Source organism: Poecilia formosa, unplaced genomic scaffold (assembly GCF_000485575.1).
Source record: "Poecilia formosa unplaced genomic scaffold, Poecilia_formosa-5.1.2 Scaffold54, whole genome shotgun sequence".
Taxonomy (NCBI): Eukaryota; Metazoa; Chordata; class Actinopteri; order Cyprinodontiformes; family Poeciliidae; genus Poecilia; species Poecilia formosa.
Window position 1 is genome coordinate 1,800,368 of NW_006799993.1, and position 20,182 is coordinate 1,820,549.

Here is a 20,182-nt window from a genome sequence, read left to right on the forward strand (position 1 = left end):
GTGAATCGATGCTGCTGCAGACCGACATGACAGTCAGAAAATGCAGAACTTAATTATTGACCAAACTTAGTAAAGCTCTGTCAAAAGCCTGTACACAAATCCGTATTTTATTACAGTAGCATAATCTTGAATTTTTTTATCTTCACTTAATTAATGTTATTAAATTCAAAGTTGCATTCTTATTTTGTTTAGTGAAAAATGATCCTACTGCAAAAATATATCATTCTTAAGGTTTTGTGCTCATTTTTACCAAGGGGGTCAACCAGTGTGAAAGACTGGTTGTTGCTAAAACAAACTACTTATGGAAAAGATTTAATGGAAATGGGATCGTATTCCAGTCTCACGTTTCCAAACACACTATTTATTACAGTAAAGCCTAAGATAAACGAGGTGGACTTGAAGCAGGAAATGATCATCCTGATTACAGTGAACAAAATCTTCCTGAAGATTTGATTAAGCTTTATGCTTGACATTCATACCCGCCATGCTTGTACAAGATCTATATTTCCCTTAAAAACTCAGAGGTTTATTTAACTACATTTCTCCAGACAAAACCATGTTTTAAAAACTAAACCCTGACTGAAACCAAAAAGAACAACAGCCAGCCTGTTGTAGCAGAAGTTACTCTGCTCCGCACACAAAGTTTACCGATAACTTTGTTTCCCTTTGTTTGTGTAGACCAATCAGCTGATCATTCCTGCAGCTTAACCTCTGACTCTCACCTTAAACAGGTAGTCCAGGATCTGGCTCCGGTACGGCTCAGCATAGTTCACAAGTAACCGGGATGTGGCCTAAAAAAACACACACATTTAAATTAAGAACCTCAAACAGGCGAACTGGGGGAGAATAAAACGAACCAGGAAGCTGCAGATAAAGACTGGACTCACCCCTCCACCGCTCAACCCCCCGATCCCGTCAAACACTCTGCCCAGACCCCCCTCATCAGTCAGCGGGTAGGTCTGCCCGGACGAAGAGTGCACGGTGAGGGAGAGGAGGCACACTGCGGAGGCAAACACCCAGAACACCCGCTGATCCATGCTGTCAGCCTGGACCGAACCCTGCGCGCTCCGACTCACTCCGATAAGCGCGCTTCCGCGTCCGAGGAGTCACATGACTGCCGCCGATCACGTGGTGACAGAGCAGGTGACGATGAGCACGTTTGTTTTTTTGTTTTTTTCTTGATCTAAAAATCATAAAGACTAAAACAAACAAATGTATAATGCAAAACGCGTGGATGCAGAAAAAGGATGACGGCGTGGTAAGGCCTTTGTATGTAGGAAGAAAAGATGGAAATTTTCCTCCGCCAAACAAACTCGAAGTCTTCTAGGAAAATCTATGATTTATGAGCTTGAAAAGTCGAAACGTTTTTTTTAAGACATGTTTGATAAGAACTTTTATAACAACTGAAGTGTGAACTGTGACATAGTTACTTGATTGTGCTATAAAATGGCTCTATGTGGCTAGCAGTCACTGGTCACCTTTATTCCACCTGGCACTGATACAGCAATTCATGCTTTTTAAAGTTATCTATTACCTAAACAAGAAAAAAATTGCAGTCACAAATATGTCTTTAATAGCATATCCTTACAGACAAGGACCAGTTACAACAACAAATCCCAGGGAGATCTTTGTTGATGACTAAAACCGGGAAAGAACATTTTAAATGAACACATTTCCAACGCTATACTTAACAAAAGAATAGTCATTTTAAAATCAATATGAAGCCTAAAATATAAACGACAAAACAGAGAACATGAAATTGTACATTAGCAAGATACATAATCTTGTATATGGAGGATTTTGTGAAGGACTATCAGCTGATCCATGTGATTCACAAAAAATCTAATTTTGCTTTCAAAATGTAGGGGGCACTAATCAGGAGATAACGCAGCTGTTTTTTCCACATCTAAAACTAGTACTCAGACTAAGTTTTAAATCATTTTAACCAGAAATGATTTGGAAAATTACATTGTTCCAAGTTCTGTTAGTCTGTTTTTGCTGTAGGTTTCTAAACATGTCTGATATAATGTGCTTAGGAGTTTTTAAAGTTGGCTTACATTTACACTCTAAAACAAGAATTTACTGAAACCTTTATATTATTGAAGGCTGAAAAATATAACATGATCCTGTCCTGTTTGCATTTACTTCACTCTCAGTCTGTCAAATTGACTTGCACAACCATTTATAACAAGCTAAAGGAAATAATACTTGACAAATATTTATTTTGTGAACAATCCCGGCGCCTTCCAAAAAACAGAAAACACCTTAATGTAACTGAGAATGTTTCCCACAATTCAACACAATTTCAGGTCAAAAACTTCAGTGAAGAAACGGAGGTAAACTCCACACGATGTCGTCCCCAAAAAGCAAGACGAGTTTCTCACTGCACACGACACTTGTTGGGTTTCTTCTTTCGACCCGATGCCGTCATCTCCTGATCCACCTCCATCTTCAACGTGTTCTTCCTCTCCATCTCATTTTTCTTCTGCATCTCCAAAGATCTTCGTTCGCTCCTCTTTGAGGCCTGTTTTGCTCTCCTAAACATCCATTTGGTGTAGTGTTTGCCATGGTTCTCCTGAACCATTTGATCGATTTTCTCCAGCAGCTGGCGGACTTGTTCCTCACTTGCCACTTCGTTGTTGAAGACATGATATCTACCGGAAAAAGCCATGACAAACTCTTCGAGGGCTGAACTCTTTGAAATAAACTCCTCAATAGTTTGTTTCTTCAGTTTGTCTCCATGTGTGAACAACAGCAATGAATATCGGGCAGCCTCAGAACCAAACATCTTCAGAATAATCTTCATGGTTTCTTCCTCCTCCTTGGTGAATCTTCCAAGCTTCTTAACCACCAGAAAGACATGAGGACCCGGAGCACTCAAAGAGATGCATGTTTCAATTTTCTCCAAAACTTTCTTCTCCTGGAAATTGGTGTCAAACAGCCCCGGCGTGTCAACTACTGTAACCTTTCGGCCTAAGACCTCTGCATCAGCCTTCTTACAATCGACTGTCCAGGAAGACGGACACGCCACCGACTGGAACACTTCATTTCCCACTATGGTGTTTCCTGTGGCACTCTTCCCTTCTCCGGTTTTCCCCAGCATTACAATCCGGAGTGTGTCCTTGCTGCTCTCCTTCGATCCTGCAGACAAACACAGCAACAACTTTGGTGTCTTTTTTTTCTTGTGTTGTTGATGATTCTGTATGAGTCTGAAGTCTGAGGAAACAGTTTGATCACTGTACTAAGCAAATGTAACAACATTTTTAATTGGATGGCTCAAATTTAACAAAGACTAGACGCCACTCACACCAATCCCAGTGTGGAAAACCAAAAAGGAAATATCATGGGGACTTAAGCTAAAATAAAATCCCAGTAGAAGCACAGAAAGTCAGTAACATATGATTTCTAGGTTACATAAAAATAATAATAATAATAATAATAATAATAAACATCAGTTTACCATCTGATCTAACCTTTGAAATACTTTTTTTATGACTATAGGTTACAATACATACATGCGATTAAAAGGAAACTGAAAACCAGGATCATCATGATGAAAAACTGATCTTTATTTATGTAAAACAATAAAAAAGAAAGCCAAACTGACCTATAGAAGGAAAACAAAAACATGTCACCAGCAGTCAGTAAATCAGAATAAAAACTACCCATAAAACCTCAAATTAATAAGCCAGTATGCTGAGACCATGAATCAAACTGGTATCATTAATGTGAAATAAATCAGTATGAAAGCTGAATAGTTTTCTATGTTTAAAATAGAAAGAAGACTTTTATTTTCATGTCATTTTTGTCTTTATTTCTAATTTGTAAAATGTCAGAATGTTACAATTGGTAACAAAATCACAATCATTTCATATTAAATAGATGTACATAATAAAACAATGATGTGCTCCCTCGCCAATCTATTTATCACCTGATTGGTGTTTGACTTTATTTCAGAGACAATGTACAGCTTCCCAAGATCTCCAGATTTGGATCCCTTAATATTTAGAGAATCCTCAATATATGGAACAGGATTACATTCAGCTGCAGTACATATAGTTGTAGTTCAACAGTCTTTCAGACAGTTAAAAAAAGATTCATACTCATATATAGCATTTCCTTTCAGGAATAAACAGGAATGTAGCATTTAATTAGACAAATCTATTTTTATCTTATCAAGCATGTTTGTTTACCGACTTAATCTATGCAAAATCAAGTTGACAGAAAAGAAGCTGCTGAAAGCTTTATGTATTTCTACATTAATCAGAGGCAGACTGAGAGCTGAATTTGCCCCTCTAGTGTTATTGAATGTGACAGTTTTTGCTAACTGATATAGTCAAAGCTCCAACAGCAGCTCCGACTGCAGCTCCGGCAGCGATCCCAACTGCCACTCCGATTGGTCCGCCAAACACACCCAGCACACCTCCAATGGCGGCACCGCAGGTCGTGGCCACAGCGATTGTTGGCGCGGCGAGGAATTCGTTTGACTTCTCAGCTCGGGTGCGTGCCTCCTGGTGGTAGTGCATGATCACCTTGGTCTCCTCCCTGCGGTAAACGGCTTCACTGTACTTGGCTCTGAGCTGGTCCAGCTCCCTCTTCTGCTGCTCTTCCATTTCCTTCAGTATTCGCTCCTTTTCCTTCAATATGGCGGCCTCTGCTTTTTCGAACATTGCATTTGTGTAGTACCCTCCGCCATTGGCCTCAACCATCTCTTCAATCTTGTCTAAAAGCAAGTAGGTCTGCTTTGGGTCTTTGATCTCGTTGTTGAAGACGTGGTATCTGCCCTGGCACTTGTCAATCAGGGCTCGCAGGTCTGCGCTCTCTGAAATAAAGTTTTCAATGGTCTGATTCTTCAACTGGTCTCCATGAGTAAAGAGCACCATTGTGTACCTCTGAGCATCTTCTCCAAAGGTGTCCTGGATCATCTTGACGGTATCCTTCTCCTCCTGCGTGAACCTGCCCAACTCAAGAGTCACCAGGAAGGCGTGAGGACCCGGAGCGCACAGAGAGATGCACATCTTGATTTTCTGCAGCACGTCTTCTTGAGTAAAGTTTGTGTCAAACAATCCTGGCGTGTCGATAACGGCCACATTCCGACCGTTAACGACCCCCCGGGCTTTGTGGCATTCTGCCGTCAGAGAAGATGGAGACAGGTCTGACTCAAAAGCCTCCCTCCCAAGGATGGTGTTTCCTGCGGCACTCTTCCCAACTCCAGTCTTCCCGACTAGAATAATTCTCCTCTCCCTTGGATCTATTCCGCTTGTGAACCCTGTTGGATAGAAGTACACCATTCATCATAACAGTGCTGCACTGCTGGCTGCACTGTGCACACACCAGAAGAAAACTGATCTCCAATGAGATAATACTCTGCCAATGTAACACCTGAAATAACATGTTTTATTTAGATGCTGTTTCAAATTCTACATTCATTTATCAAGAGGGTAAAATGTATTCAGACCAACTTGGATACATATATCCAGGTATTATGTTTTTCTTTGCAGGTTTTCTAGCCTTTTCATGTTGACAGGTAGGTTGATTAGTAACAACTTAGGTGCATCAAAGTAAAAATGAATCGTAATTCTGGGTCTTTAAAGGCTGAATTTAAAATAGGATGTATTTTAAATGAGATTCATGAGGTTTGTTTTTCTCTTTATTCCTTCTTCTGTTAAGCTCATTTTATAACAACTTTTGTTGTTTTGGATAAGCCATTGTTTGTTTTTTATCTCTGAGCTGGATCTTCAACTTTCAAATCTCTGAGTCACTGCCACAAAAATGCTGTGTCATACTTAACTCGTGATGTTTTTTTTTTTTTTTTTTTTTTTTTTTTTTAAACAGGAAGAATGTCTAAAAATAGATTAAATTTGGACATTTGACAAAAAAAGGGCTTCACTTTCCTTTCAGGTTTTTTGCTAAAATTTTGAGGTGTGCTCCTGTTTTTCTGTGGTTTTTTCCTTTAAAATCTGGATAAAACATATCTATTTCTCCAAACAAGTGAGTTATGCTCTTTCAGCAAAAACCAAAAAAAAATCTATTTGGAGTTTCAATTAAAACCTTTTTTTTTTTTTTTCCTACAGATGAACTTTAAATTTCAAACAACTGCTAAATTCATCAACTTCCAAAAGATAAATCAGACAGAAATATTTCTTTTGGGTCACCACATGATCTTTAGGTATGTCTGCAGAGCATAGTGTTGGTAAAATGCTCAAACATAAACAATTCATATATTTTTAGATTTACCATTAAACCAACATGATTAATTTCAATAAAAACCCCAACTTCTTTCAAGCTGACATGCTGAAAGTACTGCTGAGATGGATGCATTTGAACAGAAACCGGAAAACACATTCTGAGTTAAGAATGTCAGCCCGACCTCTTAAACCAAAGGCAAAAAAAAAAAAAGTCTTTTCTTACCGGCAAATTTTTTCCCAGACATGTTGAAAGTCCCAGCTGTTCCTACTGTTCTTCGTCTTGTTTTGAATGAGCCTGTCTTCCTCACACCTGAGCTATCTTACCTCCAAGGGGGCGTTCCTTTTGTGTCTTTTTTTAGCTGGAAATATGCACGAATAAGATGAGGTCAAAAGGAAAAAAACAAAACAAACAAACAAACAAAAAAAAAAAAACAAGAGTAATCAGATTTAGATAAAGTTAGAGCTCTAATTTTACACCTAAAACCTGGTGGGTTATGGTTGCCTCAGGTCGGCTCAGACTAAACTGGGCTAAAGGATCGTCTCTTGAACCAAAACTGGATCTGTTGGTTTGTAGCGCTGAAAACATTCCTTTCTACAACCTTAACACAACATGAAAATCAGGTTGAAGCAGATGTTTGTGAACCGTTCAGCTCTGCAAAAACTGAACAGGGAGTCATGCAAAGGTAGGCTCTCCAGCATCTCAATCAGGTTGAGACCTGGACTTTGACTGAACAGTTGCAACACAATGATTATTTGCTTCTTCGGTGATTTGTTTGCACACACCAGTTGACACTCTGGCAGGTTTTTCCACTGTGTTGTTGGTTTGTCTCATGAATCTGATTGGTGCAGCAGCATCCAGCTGCAGAACGCACGCAGTTAAACCTGTTTCTCTTGTCTTCTCTCTGAGGTAAATATCACCATTTGTAGAAGTTGGACATGGAAATTCAGCTTGTTTTCTGAAACAGCACCTGCAACTGTTCCCTTAATTCTGGTCAAGCCACGCCAAAGAACAAAAAAAAAGAAAAAGATTTTGTATTGTTTGACACAGGTGTAGTAGGAGTAGGATGAAGGGAAGAAGAGCTGAAACCACGCAGTTTAGATTAATTCTGCTCAGCTCGGTGCAATACCTGCAAATCGCCACAGGGTGCCAGTATTTGCTCAGGATCAATACACACGTTAAGTTAAAAGTGGTGCTGATTGTCGGTGGTAGATTTGATGAAAGATTTTTTAAAGGAAAATTTTGCATTTGTTTTTTTTTTTTTTACATTTGTTCTTGATGAAACGAATAACAATCACTGACATATTAGAAATTATGATATCTAATTTATGTCATTATTATTCACTTATTTCTTCTTGCTATATGGTAATTTTATTTATTTTCTTATTTATTTATAATCTTATTTATCCATCATTATAAGTATTATTTCACAGAATGTTTCTGTGATGAACATATTTTGTCTACTTTTAATTTCTTTTTTTTATTTACTTTTAAATGTTTATTTTATTTATTTACTATTAAGAATCCATTTCATTCATTTACAGATTTGTTTTTCACTTAATAAATTAGCTTTTAATACATTAGCACTACTGTTCCTCTTTTACATTTACAACCTATGTCATTAAAAACAGTTTATTTCTGCTGTGCCAATTCCCAGCAAATATCATTTCAAGACATTTTATAAAGCAATTTAATCAAGTTCACTTCTAGGAACTTATAATTCAATGATCCAGTTATATAGATTCAGTTGAAGCTTGTGTACCTGTAGCTCCGAGGTAAAACATCAGTCCTGCCCTCTTCCTTTTACTGAATTAATTTTCCCAAGAGATTTTATCCCCAGTGGAAATCAGATCTCCCTGATGAAAGCAATCTAAATGCTGATGGTGTCCTCTTTGCACAGCCTTCCCTTTGCGTAATAAACATTTACTTCACACTAATGAGTTAAAGTATAAGAGGATTTAAATTTAAAGTCCCAAGCATGGAAAAAAAAATCCCCCTCATGGTTTCAGAGTGAACATTGCATTGAGAGCAGCCAGTTATAATAATGAATCATTAGCATACTGTGACATTTCAGAGCAGTTGGTGTGTGTTGGGGGACCTGCCAGAAATCCGAAGGCTTTCAGGCTCACCTTTCACTGTGATTTGTTGTTTTTTTTTTTTTTAGACCTGCACCTCTACTTTTCTTTTGTTTCTATTTTTTCTGACTTTAAATACTGAATCCTTCAGCATGTTATTCTAATGTCAAATTCGGCTCAAATGTCAGGCAGGGTTGACGAGGTAGTTGGCTGAAGTTTTTCCATGGAACCAACCAGAGTCCAGCCGGTTGAATTCAGCTCACTTATATTTGACTTTCCGCTGCTTGACAAGAGCACAGAAGGAGCTGCTAGGCAGTCTGTACATGAAGAAAAGAATCAGCTGTAAAGAACCCACAGGATGTTTCCCCCACCACCTTGCTTTACTGCTTGCCTGATCTTTACACAAAATGGGCTTATTATTAAAACCTTTGTCGAAAAGCAGAGGATTTATTTTTTTGTTTTGCCAAACAAAACGATGAGTCGCACAAAATGAGTCTTATACATGTTGTGCTGTACGTCATCAGATCTTTTCTTGGTAGAGCATCAGTCAGCTCCCTGATGAGGGGTTTACTGAGGCGGAGCCGACTGAAGCACTGCTCCCTCTGGGAGGATGCCGGGGAAGTGAAAATCCTCTGAGGACGGCAGGTTTTTCCACATGATGAGCCCAAGAATGTTTGGTCCGACCTGACGTTCCGCCCTGCCTGAAAGGAGAAACACACTGAGTTTAAAATAACACTCTAAATCTACAAAAACATCAACTTTTTTTATAATTAAGTTTATGAAACTCTGGTTTAAGCAGTTAATCATTTTCAATTCTGAATCGCCACCATCTAACATAATATAGTGATGCTTAAAGAAGTCGTGGTCCTGAGGGACACAGTTTATTTTGAAAAATGAGACGCTGTGTAGATGTTGCAGCTCACGCCTCTAACAACTCAACATGCAAACAACAGAACTGCTGACTTCTGGTACCTGAACAGCAATTCGTATCTTCTGGTCCTCCCAACATGACAGGCACAATCACATGTAAGTGGTCGTCCTTCCAACTACTCCTTTTCATTCAAAACTTTTATTCATATCAACACGTGACATATTCATTTTATTAAACTGTAAGTTAATGAAATAAACAAATGTGACACTTTTCTTATATCTCTTCCTCCCTTCTTATAGTTTTTCCTATTTACAATCCATTTTCGGGTCGTTCTCTCTGATTTGAGTCTATTATGCCAGACTATTCCCCCTGATCTTTCAATACAACCTTATTTTCCACTTCATTCCTCTTCACAGATCCTTATTGTCATGTGTATATAATTATCTCTCTGTATAACACAATGTTTTATCCATTTTATCCTCCTCCTCACTCCTTGAAATCCCCTTTTATCCCAATATAAATCAATATTTATCATTCTTATCATCCCTTTTCTCTCCTCGTTCCTCATACTCATCCTCCTCCAGTCTTGTTTTGATCACATCAGTGTTCTTTACTACATTTATCCCAAACCTTAATATCACTATTTGCTTCCTTCTCTTCAAACCTATTCCTCACATTTGTCTTTCTCGTCTCTCTGATTCAGATGTATTTTAATCACACTAATCATCCTCATTCCTCTTCGTATTTCCTGTTCATCCCAGTCGTTCTCTTCATCCCTTTTTAGAGACCGTTTTCAATATTCATTTTGGCCCTCATTCCTGTTTATTGACCCTCATCATCACATTTGCATTCATCCTTTTTTACGATCAATCTCATAACTATTAATCCCACTTATCCTCTTCATCACCATTTTTACCTCTTCTGATCACATTCTTTCCTCCCATTTCTCATTTTGAGGCTGTTTAATAAACCTAATGCTCCTCGTGCCACAGTGAGGCGCTCTATCATCCCACCCATCCTCATCATCCCTCTTTGTTGTGCTTAATCTAATTGTCTTGTCTACAACCATTTTCATCCCACTCATCTTTTTTATATCAAACATCTCTTCCCTTTATTTCTCATCACTTCCTGTTGTTGAAAGATTTCAGTCATTCCTCTGTAGCGGGTCATTCAGCTGAGCGATCCTCTGACTCCAACCAATATTTTCCACATCGCGGCTCAAATTTATCTCCTGGGCTTTCAGCCCCTTTAAGACTCACCTGTAATGTGTTTACAGAGACACAGATGAGTTCATGTGGATGCGTTATGGATCCATTCCTACCGCTGTAAAGGCCTCAGATTGATTATTGAGTTGTAGCAGAAGGCCAGCAGCAGCTTTCTGTTTGAATCATGTTGGTTGCCTCAGGGGAGCATTAAGTCTTGTTTGCCTCTCAACTTTCTCCACTGCCCCTTCTTTGAATCCTATTGCGCTGGCTGGTTTCTTTTTCTTCTCCTGTGCACTACAACAAGTCAGCTGAAGTTGATGGGCGTCGGACCCGAAGAGGCCAAACAAAGACAATAATCGACGGCACATAGGTGGCAGTTTTGGCTTACAGCATGTCGGTTTTAGCATATGCAAAAAAACAAAATAGAAAGAGCTAAAAATATGCAGAGTAGATACTTAAACCTTTAGATTTTTACAGAATACTGACAAAAGCAGTATAAATTCTGATGCAGAGAACTTACTACAAATTTTGCGTATTTCTATTGAAGAAGTAATTCAGGCTTACTATGTGATTTAAACCATATTGCTATGCCTAGGTAGACTATGAGGTGAGCATTGAACGTTGCTGCTAATTTTCAGACAATATAATCAGAGTAAAGTTTTTGCTAACATCTTTCTTCTCTTTTTTAGAAAGTACAATTCCCTTAAGAAATATTAATATGAATGTGCATATTCCTCCTACAGTTCAAAAATATCTTAAAACTTTTCAAGGACACTGGGGTATTTTTTTGAGAACAGCTCTTAGCTGGACGTGCGTCATCTCGAATGCCCCAGATGGTTCTGCATCAAAAAACCTTCGTTCCTCGAAAGCTGACAGAACCGCATGGAGGGATTACTTCAGGAAATTTAGTCAAGCTCTACATTGCAGAATTACACAGATGCCGCTTCAAACTTCACTGTTAAAAAACAAAAAAAAAAAACAAGCCTTATGTTAACCCTGTTCAGAAGTGGAGTCCACTTCTCTGTGCTCAGAGGGATCCGGGACAAAGCATCACACAGTGGAAAGCAGACTGTGGTCAGACAGATCAGCGTTCCAGATTTTTGTTGGAAGGAACAGAGCGGAGAAGCATCCAGTTTGTATCAGTGGCCTTGGCAAAGCTCACTTCCAATTCAATGTGTCATGGTGGCATTAATAGAGAAAAGTCCAGTAGAGATCGTAGAACAACAAACTCCTTGAGGAACAAATCTTTTCTCCATCATGTAAATGCAATTTCTTTATGCAGGTGGCCACATCTGGCACACATGTCCAAAGGCCTGAGGATGAAAATGACATAAAGATATTTACTTTGTAACTGTTCACTCATTGAGGCATTACTATCCTTGGTTTTCTGAAACCAGGCTTTGTTGGATGGATTCTTTTTTTAATCTCCTCTCAGACTGGTGCACCCTGGACCTTCTCTCACAGTAAAATCAGCAGCTCTAAACGCACACATAACCCTTTGCTACACTTTATGAGGTTAATCGTTGGTGCAACATGTGCATGGGCGTGCTGTAATTAGCAGATTCACAACAGTAACTTCCAGCATGGGCAACAGAAGCATTGAGGCTTCCCTCTGTTCCCCCAGCTCATGCATTCAGCATCCACAAGGAGCTGAGCTTTATTAACCGAGACCATCTCAGTCTGATGTATAAATGCAGAATTAAAGACCCGAGGAATAGTTTCCATGGATGTCAGCTTCTGAAGGGTTTGTGTGAAATTAGGCGCAATTTCACACAAACATTTGAATCCTAAGATTCAAATGAAACAAACCATAATCCTCATTAAACATTAAACCTAATGTGTAGAAAGTGCAAGCAGATTAAAATGTGTATTTAAATAAAGTCAGAACAATGTGATTAATTTTAAGAAGAATGTTTGCCCTACATATTACATGTTAATCCATATGTTCATATAGTGTACATCTGTTGATGTTGGATTTGACTGGGTGATAAATAGGTGAAAATCATGGTTCACATTAGGAGATCATGTCCTGCAATCAGAAAAAAAGACAATTTCATTTGTAATTCATCTCATAAAAATGTTTAAATGTCCTTTGATCCACCATCCATCCATCTATTTCCTTCTGTCTAGCTGAGGTGACATCATAGCAGCTCCAGGTCAGTAAGCCAAGCATCACTCTTCTACACAGGGCGGGTGATTTCCGATCTGACTGCTTGTTAGGAATTAAACATGGCAGCAGGAAAGTCATTTTGTATAGACAGATACATAGATTTAACTACTTTTAAATAGCCTATTAGAATATAAAGTCATTAAAACACAAGACAATGTCGACTGAGAGCCATGTTAAAGCAGGTACGTGAATATATCGGCACATTACTTGTCACAGATTAATGCATGGGACTCCAAATCTCTGTTTTCCCATCTACACACACAGACACAAATAATTCTAAAATCTCCTCTTTGGTGGAAGTTTTTATAAATAATAATTTTTACTGAGTTTTACTGTGGATGAAAGGTCAAAACACATACACATTTATTTGATTTCCTAGATATCTGCCTACGTGTAGATTAAGCTTCAGGTAACTGCTTTCATTCTCTTATTGTTTGCCTCCCTGGTTTAGTTCAACACTCCCCAAACCAACAAAGAAGCAAACCTCAGACCACACTCCCCACCGACCTGGAGCATCCCAGGCCATTCAACTCAAACATCCCTCTCTTCTGCAGCAGCATCTCGCATCCACTGTGGCCTCTGGCCAGAACATACACATAACACTTGCAGTGAGTTCTGGGTTTGTTCCTGGTGCTATTCCCAATGGAGTGTGCTTGGAGAACCTCCAGTAGGCATCCAGGAGCCATTCTGATCACAGTTAATCACCTCAGATGAGGCTCTCTCATAGGATGCAGCTCCTTATCTTCAAGGCAGAGCCCTGCCACCCTGCAGAGGAAGCTCATTTCAGCCACTTCTATCCAGAATCACGCTTCACTCATGATCCATTTCTCATCAACAATGGTGAGGGTCGAACCATAGATGGACTATTGAATCCAGAGCGTCATCTTTCAGCTTGGCTCCTTTTTCACTATGACAGATTGGAGTAACATGCTCATCACTGTAAGATATCCAGAAGAGGAACCATACTAACAAGCAAAATAAAAACTAGAAGAAGTGCAGAGCTGAAACAAACTGAGCCGATGATATTTTAACACTACATTCAATCGCCAAAATTAGCAGTTTTGGCTGGTAAATATGGTAGAAGGGCCAAAACAAAAGAGTAAATTCCATGTTCCCCTGCTGAGACTGAGACAAACAGCGCTGCAGCTATCTGTTCCTTATTGGACCAAATGGACCATAATCAAGACAAATGTGGTCTGCTGCTTCGATTACATCCATATGGCTCCGGGCTTGTGCAGACTCTCATGTTTCAGCTCAATCAAATCAATAAGTTATTTATCGCCACCAACACTCCGATGATGCAGAGAAACGGTGGGGGTGTGGGCAATTCATTTGGCCTCCCAATAATCAGAAGTGTTTTATGGCTTTCCTCTGAACAGCAGAGCATAATTTCCCACTGAGCAGAACTGCTGGGGATCCTTCATAGATCTCAGAGAGGTGAGCTGTTTTACAGGAGTCTCATTGGTCAATTTCATTTTATTTAAAAGAAAATCCATGCTCAAAGCTATTTGAAATAAAACTTTTCCTGGGAAACAAGGCTTCTGTTTTGTCAGTGGAAAATAAACATTAGGTCAACAGCAGTTAGTCAAACAGTTTGGCTTAAGGCGAGCTCCTAACAGGGTGGTAAACCATCTCAGCCCTGATCAGCCTTTGAATTAATGAGAGGAAACAGTAAGAGGAGGGGGGAGCTGTGGAACAGTATGCAAATCTGTTGCTCTGCAGCACAAATTGTTTTCACCCAAAGCTTCACATCCTCTTTTGATCAGAAACCACCTATAACGCTCGCCATGTTTTAGAGTCAGTTACCATGGTGATATGAACAGGTAGCTGCAGATGCAGCTTTTTCAAAAGTATTCCCCTTGAAGTGTGTCACCTTACAACTTCAAAGTATTTTAATGGGACTTTGATTGAGTAATTTAAACTATTAGATTAAAATCTGAATAGTGTGGCATGCGTTTATATTCAGCCCTATTTAATCTGACACTCTTAAATAAAGTCCAAAGCAACCAATTGCCTTCAAAAGTCACCTAACTAGTAAATACCGTACAGTTGTGCGATTTATTTGTAATATAAATCAAGCTTTGTTTGTGAAGGTCTCAAAGGTTGTGTTAGAGGTGATGTGTGACAAATCGCGAAGGAAGTTGTGAAGAGGTTTAAAGGGAAGTAGATCATTAAAACAAGTTTAGGAAATCTGGTGGAGTTTGTGTAAATCATCATCAGAAAAAGAAAAAAAAATCAAGCGTACGAACATGCAGAAGAATTTGTCATGAAACTGTTAATAGTCAGGCATTCTGAAAATCTGACTTTTATGGGGAAGTGGCTAGAAGCCATTAATCATAAATATATACACATCTAGAGCTGCAATGGAGGAAAACACATTAAAGTATTAGAATGGTGTAGTCAAAGTCTTGAGCTAAATCCAATCAGGAATATCTAACAACACTTAAAAAAATATATTCAGCTTGAGGCAGACATATTTCTCAAAAACAAACTGGCAAATATTTCAGTCAGTAGATATGCAGATAAGAACTCCAAAGGTCTTACAGCTGCAACTGCAGCAAACAGTGGTTGTATTGTAAGCAGTTCACCTGAATACTATTTACTGAATAAAATGCATGCCAAACTTTTCAGACCTTTATTTTAAAAAAGCATGTGTGGTTTTCATTCCACCTTGTAATCTTGCTCATTTTTTACTTTACCACCTGCATTTCCAATAAAATAGTTTGTGGTTGGAATGTGTGAAAATGAGGAGACTAAAAGTTTAATGAGCATGACTAGTTCTGGAAGGTTTTACTTCACAGTGTTTGCTCTTGTTGTGATTTAAGTTGTTTGATTAATTTTGCTGACATCCCCCTGACTGAGGCCATTACCTGAAAAATATCAGACTATTTGCTAAGATAAATCTATGGAAACATTTCTGAGGATTCAGAATGTTTAAGCACAGCTAAGTAAGACATAAGCTCTGTATGTTCTGCTACTACATGATATGAATTGTGCCAAAAGTCTTATCACAGACAAAGTAAATGAATGCGCCCTACACCCACCCATCAGTCAGTTGCAGAGCAGATAAAGGTTAAAACCCAGGAGCAACTTGTACAAAGCCAGCGAGCTACAGCATACAAACATGGAGATAACCACGCAGACATCTCAACAAAAAAAACAAAAAAACATCTAATTCACAGATAAAGTTGCATTTTTCTGTAAAAGCATTCTACAAGAAACGGCGAATCCTGTTTACAGTTCAGAGCTTATCAGGATCGAGCACCATTATGGTTGTCAGTGAGTTGTGAAAACGAGAGCAAAGTTCAACTTCAAATGGATGAATGAAGTTTGGACCTTATTTTCTTTACTGCTGACACTTTTCACTAGATAGAAAAACAATATTTAAAATCATCAACACAGTCTTCTTTTAAACTTAAATTGGTTTGTATTCTGTATCCATACATTTGATAAAGCAGATCATATTTAGATCATATTTCTCAAGTAGTTCAGTTTTTTCAAGTTTCTACATCATAATTACTTATGGGGTACCACAGGGTTGGGCAGATGGGCATGGGCATAATTTTTCACTTGAGCAACACTGCCAAAATTAGAGGTGTCCACTCTATGAGTAATGCAAAAAACTCAAACAAAAAAACAAATAAAATAGTTTAGATTACTTTGAGGTTGAACTATTTTAATTCTGTGAAGAAAAAAAAAGTACATGCTAAATCTGGAGGTTTAGAGTCCTTGTCAAATGGCGATTTGACTAAAAACTGGATCTTTTTTTCAAATTCCAATCTTTTTTTGTTAAAATCTCTCTTTTTCTTACCGTTTATTCAATGTCACATGATATAAAGCACTTTGAAATGACTTGCCGCTGACATGTGCTATACAAATAAAATTTGATTGATAAAGCCAATCATAAAATGTTAAAGTACAAACTGCTAAATACTCAAGTTTCAACCATATCAAAGATCTGCTTCTTCCATGTGTTGCAAACAGAGCGCTTCACACCCAAAACTGTTTTCCCAACAAGCAAACTATGAGATTACCAAAGACATTCTAAGCAGTTTTCTTCCCACTGCTAATTTTACGCTCTCAGCTCTACATGTATGCATTATTCACAGCTATTACTGTCATTAACTTGTGTTCTGAGTTTTTCATTATTGGGAGAAATGATGACTCAGTCAATGGAAAACTTTATTTGCTCTTTCTTATGCAAAAACCCCAATATTTAAAGGGTCTGTCAGCTGCAATGACACAGAAAAATCACAGAACTCTCATGCAGGAAGGTGAGGGTGTTATGCTTCCTACAGGACGAAAACTGTAATGAGCAGGTTGAAGGCCATGGAAAATGTGGTCAACATTCCCAGCAAGTAGGAAAGCGCTCTACTGGGCTGGGGAAAGGCCAGGATGTAGGCAAAGCTGTGGAAGATCCGAGAGGCTGTGAATACACGGAAGTGAATCAAAGCGATGGAGAGTTTGGGTCCAGACAGGGCGTAAAGCAGACCGATGAAGAAGAATGGAATGATGTTCTCCAGGTCGTTGTGGTGACACCTGCAGGATTAAAAAAAAAAAGAAAAAAAAAGTGATACATATTTCCAAGATACCAGGTTATTTTCAAGCATTTCATTTACAAAGGGTTTGCATACAGGAGCAAATCTTTTATCATTTCAGGAAGTAGTAGCAGGATCTGGTAATGGCGGTTAATGTCCTTTTTGTCGGAAATGTACTTTTTCTTCAACACTCAGGACAATTTATAAGATGAAATGAACCTTTACAGGAAGACTTCGCCAACATTGCATATTTTCTGGGAGTCTACTGCAAACGGCCGATACCTGATGCGATCTGTAGATGTGACATCTGTGTTTTACTGTCGGAAACTGGTTTGTCAGACACAAACCTGTTCCCCCGAGGGACAAACACAAGCAGAGTGGTGTGTTGTCTGTTTATCAGAGGTGACAACGAGCATGACACACAGTGCCAGCTCCACAGGTCACTGTGAGGCTCTCAAACAGGAAGGAGGAAATCATGTGTTAAACTAGGAACACCAACAGGCAGAGGAGGGTGTCCTCCAACGCTCAGATTTTTAGGAGCTGCCAAATATGTCATTAACACACCTGGTGTGTATGCATTGGCAGGTGTTTTTAATGGCCTGTTGCATAATATAAGAGAGCCATTTTGAAATGGAAGCAGAAAATGCACAAGCTGCTCCCTCTACAAACATCTGCATGAGTCAGCAAAATCAAAGTCACAGTAACTGCAAAAATGATGATTAAAAACAAACTGTCCAAAGGTAAATCTGAAAATACTACACCTGAAATATGTTTTGGAATGATGCAAATGCATCTCATAAGTCACTCATGGTCTAAAAGTATCAGTTTCTCAGTAGTGGCATCTTAATCCCAGTAGGATGCAAACAAATGATCCGAGTATTCTTAAAGTAAATAATCATTCCCGCCTTTCTCTTAATGGAGGTCAGATCACAGAGGCAACATGCTCTGGAGAGAACCCAGCCGTTCCTCTCCACACTCGCACCGTACAGCTCCTCTTGGGGAAACCTGAGGGGTTTCCAGACCAGAAGGGATTTAAAATCCCTCTGTGGAGCTCTGGATGTGCCCTCGGGTGTCCCTCCATTGGGTTTGGAAAACTTCCATGTGGAGGAACATTTTAGGTTCCATTGCCGTAGATAAGGGTTGGAGCACACAGTGGATAGCCGAGAAAAGCAGGAGCTTCACCGTTCAGTTTGGTTTCTTCCTTACCTCAATAAAAAAACAGAGCAATGAAATAATTGCTGCAGAAGAACCCTGATCTGTACATCCATCTCCTGCTCCAATTTAATATCATTCATGGGAAAAAAAATAAATAAATATTGGAACTCTTTTGTTTGAAACTGAGATGCACTTCTACACTGCAGGGAGCTTTCCATCTTCACAGATTTAAAACCTTGGCCTCCCAAATCCTTTAAGCCAAAAACGCTGACACAGCTCATGCTACATTGATCCAGAGACTGAATGGATGGTTCACACTCCTGCAAGAATTCAAAATAAAGTCCCTAAATAATGCTTTTAACCAAATCAGCCATGTTGACCTGATGTCTGCGTGTGCATTTAAAACCATCCAGGTTTTTACCCTGGGATTAAAGCAATCAAAGTATTACAGACACATGATGAAAGGTTTGTTTTATTGACTTTTTTTTTAATGTGTTGGAGTTTTATACAGAAAACATTCCTTCCTCCACCCATTCAACATGAGGGACTTCAAGATTCCAGTCAAGAGCCAAAGCTGGTATAAAAGGTAGAGCGTCTCACCTTTGAGCTCGCTCCACATCTGGATGAGCTCTCAGCATCTTCTTCTTCTTTTCCTCGTTAGTCTCTTTGGCAACATCTTCTTCGTTGGAGAAGGACTGAAAGGAGAGACGACATGTGCACATATTTCAATGAATATATCTGCATTCCAGGAATCCCAGAACCAGCATCAGAAAAACGGGAGAGCGCACTTTGAGTTGAAACTGTTGCAAGAAGGGGCAAAGGAAGTTTGTTATTGGTCTTCAGTTCTGAAACTTTTGCGCTGAATAACTTGTTTGGACACGTTGGACTACAGCAGACTGGACCGACTGGTTTGCAGAAATACTAGTATCATCTCACAAACCATTGTGACCAATCAGTAAGTGCAGATTCCAATGCTAAAACTTGAAACCTTAAAATAAAGAAACTGTTCTAAAAGGACAGTAACCCATTTGTGTTACTTACCCCTCTGGTGAAGCGGAAGTACACGGTCACGGGACCCATTAGCATCATCTTGAGTGTGACAATAGCAGCATAGGAGGCAAAAGCCTTGAATACCTCGTTTTCCATGAGTGTGGCCATTTCTACGGATTAACACCTGGTGAAGGTGGAAAGAGGAGGCAGCAGGGTGTTACTTTCAGCTGTAAAAAGCTGTTGGACTGATAGTTTTTCATGTACTGTCAACACCTCATGCAGCAACATTACCTGCCTTCACACAGCAAATGCAGTCACCAAATGCTTGAAACAAAACAAGCTTCAGTGAACCCACTCCCAGTTATACACTGACCCACATCAAGTTCATAAAAAATACAAAGCAATTAGGGAGCAAACAAGCCAAAAGTCATAAATCATGAAAAAACTTACAGTGTTCCTGCTCTGTTGTCTCTTGGCTGTGACTCTGCAGAAGTGGAGCAGGCTGGACAAGTTGCGTAAGGAAACCTCCCAGTTCACTCAGTGGGTGGGACTCAGTTACACTTCCTGTTTGGAGCCGACCTGCTCAGTTTCTCAGCCAATGAAAACTTCTCTTTGTGCAAAGACACACATTTTGACTTTGAACTTTTAGGTTTTGTGTTTGACTATTGTGTGAGAGTGACCACATAATACATAACAAAGAGTTTTGTCAGTTTAAAAGATTATTTTCTAACTATGCAATCATTTTTACAGTATTTTTCACCCAAACTGATCAGTAAATTGTCTTTTTTTAAACTCTTATCATCAGTGGAGGTATATATCTTTGAAAGTGCCCAGCTGGACCCACAGTATAAATCTAATTAGCAGGCTGGTTGTTATCAAAGAGGGAGAGAAATTACTATCTCCTTGTGTTAGCAGTGCTTAGCTTTAAGACACAACATGCAGCCGTAATGAATTTGCATCAAGCTGGCCTCACATATAAGAAACTCATCCAG

General features: G+C 39.1%; 3 protein-coding genes across 4 annotated transcripts in view; all 3 read right to left on the reverse strand.

Annotated features, from left to right (window-relative positions):
- The window catches only part of galcb (galactosylceramidase b), a 9,912-nt gene extending 8,799 nt beyond the window's left edge, over positions 1 to 1,113 (reverse strand). Inside the window, exons 1-2 of one of the 2 annotated variants that reach the window (XM_007553097.2) lie at positions 888 to 1,113; positions 723 to 791 (exon numbers count right to left, since the gene is read on the reverse strand). In XM_007553097.2, the coding sequence (XP_007553159.1) occupies positions 723 to 791; positions 888 to 1,037 (219 nt within the window). In that variant the 5' untranslated portion in view covers positions 1,038 to 1,113. The remainder of the gene's footprint in view (positions 1 to 722; positions 792 to 887) is intronic. The other variant, XM_007553096.2, reaches the window with a different exon arrangement.
- Positions 1,114 to 1,614: 501 nt separating this feature from the next.
- Positions 1,615 to 6,889, reverse strand: LOC103138762 (uncharacterized). The gene is made up of 3 exons (XM_007553099.2): positions 6,412 to 6,889; positions 4,316 to 5,269; positions 1,615 to 3,216 (listed from the first exon to the last, which is right to left on the reverse strand). The coding sequence occupies exons 1-3, from the start codon at positions 6,431 to 6,433 to the stop codon at positions 2,381 to 2,383; spliced, it is 1,812 nt and encodes a 603-aa protein (XP_007553161.2). The 5' UTR covers positions 6,434 to 6,889; the 3' UTR covers positions 1,615 to 2,380.
- Positions 6,890 to 16,670: 9,781 nt separating this feature from the next.
- On the reverse strand, positions 16,671 to 19,752 carry mgst1.2 (microsomal glutathione S-transferase 1.2). The gene is made up of 4 exons (XM_007553100.2): positions 19,641 to 19,752; positions 19,242 to 19,374; positions 18,801 to 18,895; positions 16,671 to 17,046 (listed from the first exon to the last, which is right to left on the reverse strand). The coding sequence occupies exons 2-4, from the start codon at positions 19,356 to 19,358 to the stop codon at positions 16,800 to 16,802; spliced, it is 459 nt and encodes a 152-aa protein (XP_007553162.1). The 5' UTR covers positions 19,359 to 19,374; positions 19,641 to 19,752; the 3' UTR covers positions 16,671 to 16,799.
- Between the last annotated feature and the right edge of the window lie 430 nt (positions 19,753 to 20,182).

Coding starts and splice junctions, on each gene's coding strand:
- LOC103138762 (XM_007553099.2), bottom strand. CDS start 6,433: ATGTCTGGGAAAAAATTTGCCG. Junction 5,270..6,411: donor GTCTGGGAAAAAATTTGCCG/GTAAGAAAAGAC, acceptor TCTATCCAACAG/GGTTCACAAGCGGAATAGAT. Junction 3,217..4,315: donor TATATCAGTTAGCAAAAACT/GTCACATTCAAT, acceptor CTGTTTCCTCAG/ACTTCAGACTCATACAGAAT.
- mgst1.2 (XM_007553100.2), bottom strand. CDS start 19,358: ATGGCCACACTCATGGAAAACGAGGTATTCAAGGCTTTTGCCTCCTAT. Junction 18,896..19,241: donor ACTTCCGCTTCACCAGAGGG/GTAAGTAACACA, acceptor CTCTCCTTTCAG/TCCTTCTCCAACGAAGAAGA. Junction 17,047..18,800: donor GATGTGGAGCGAGCTCAAAG/GTGAGACGCTCT, acceptor TTAATCCTGCAG/GTGTCACCACAACGACCTGG.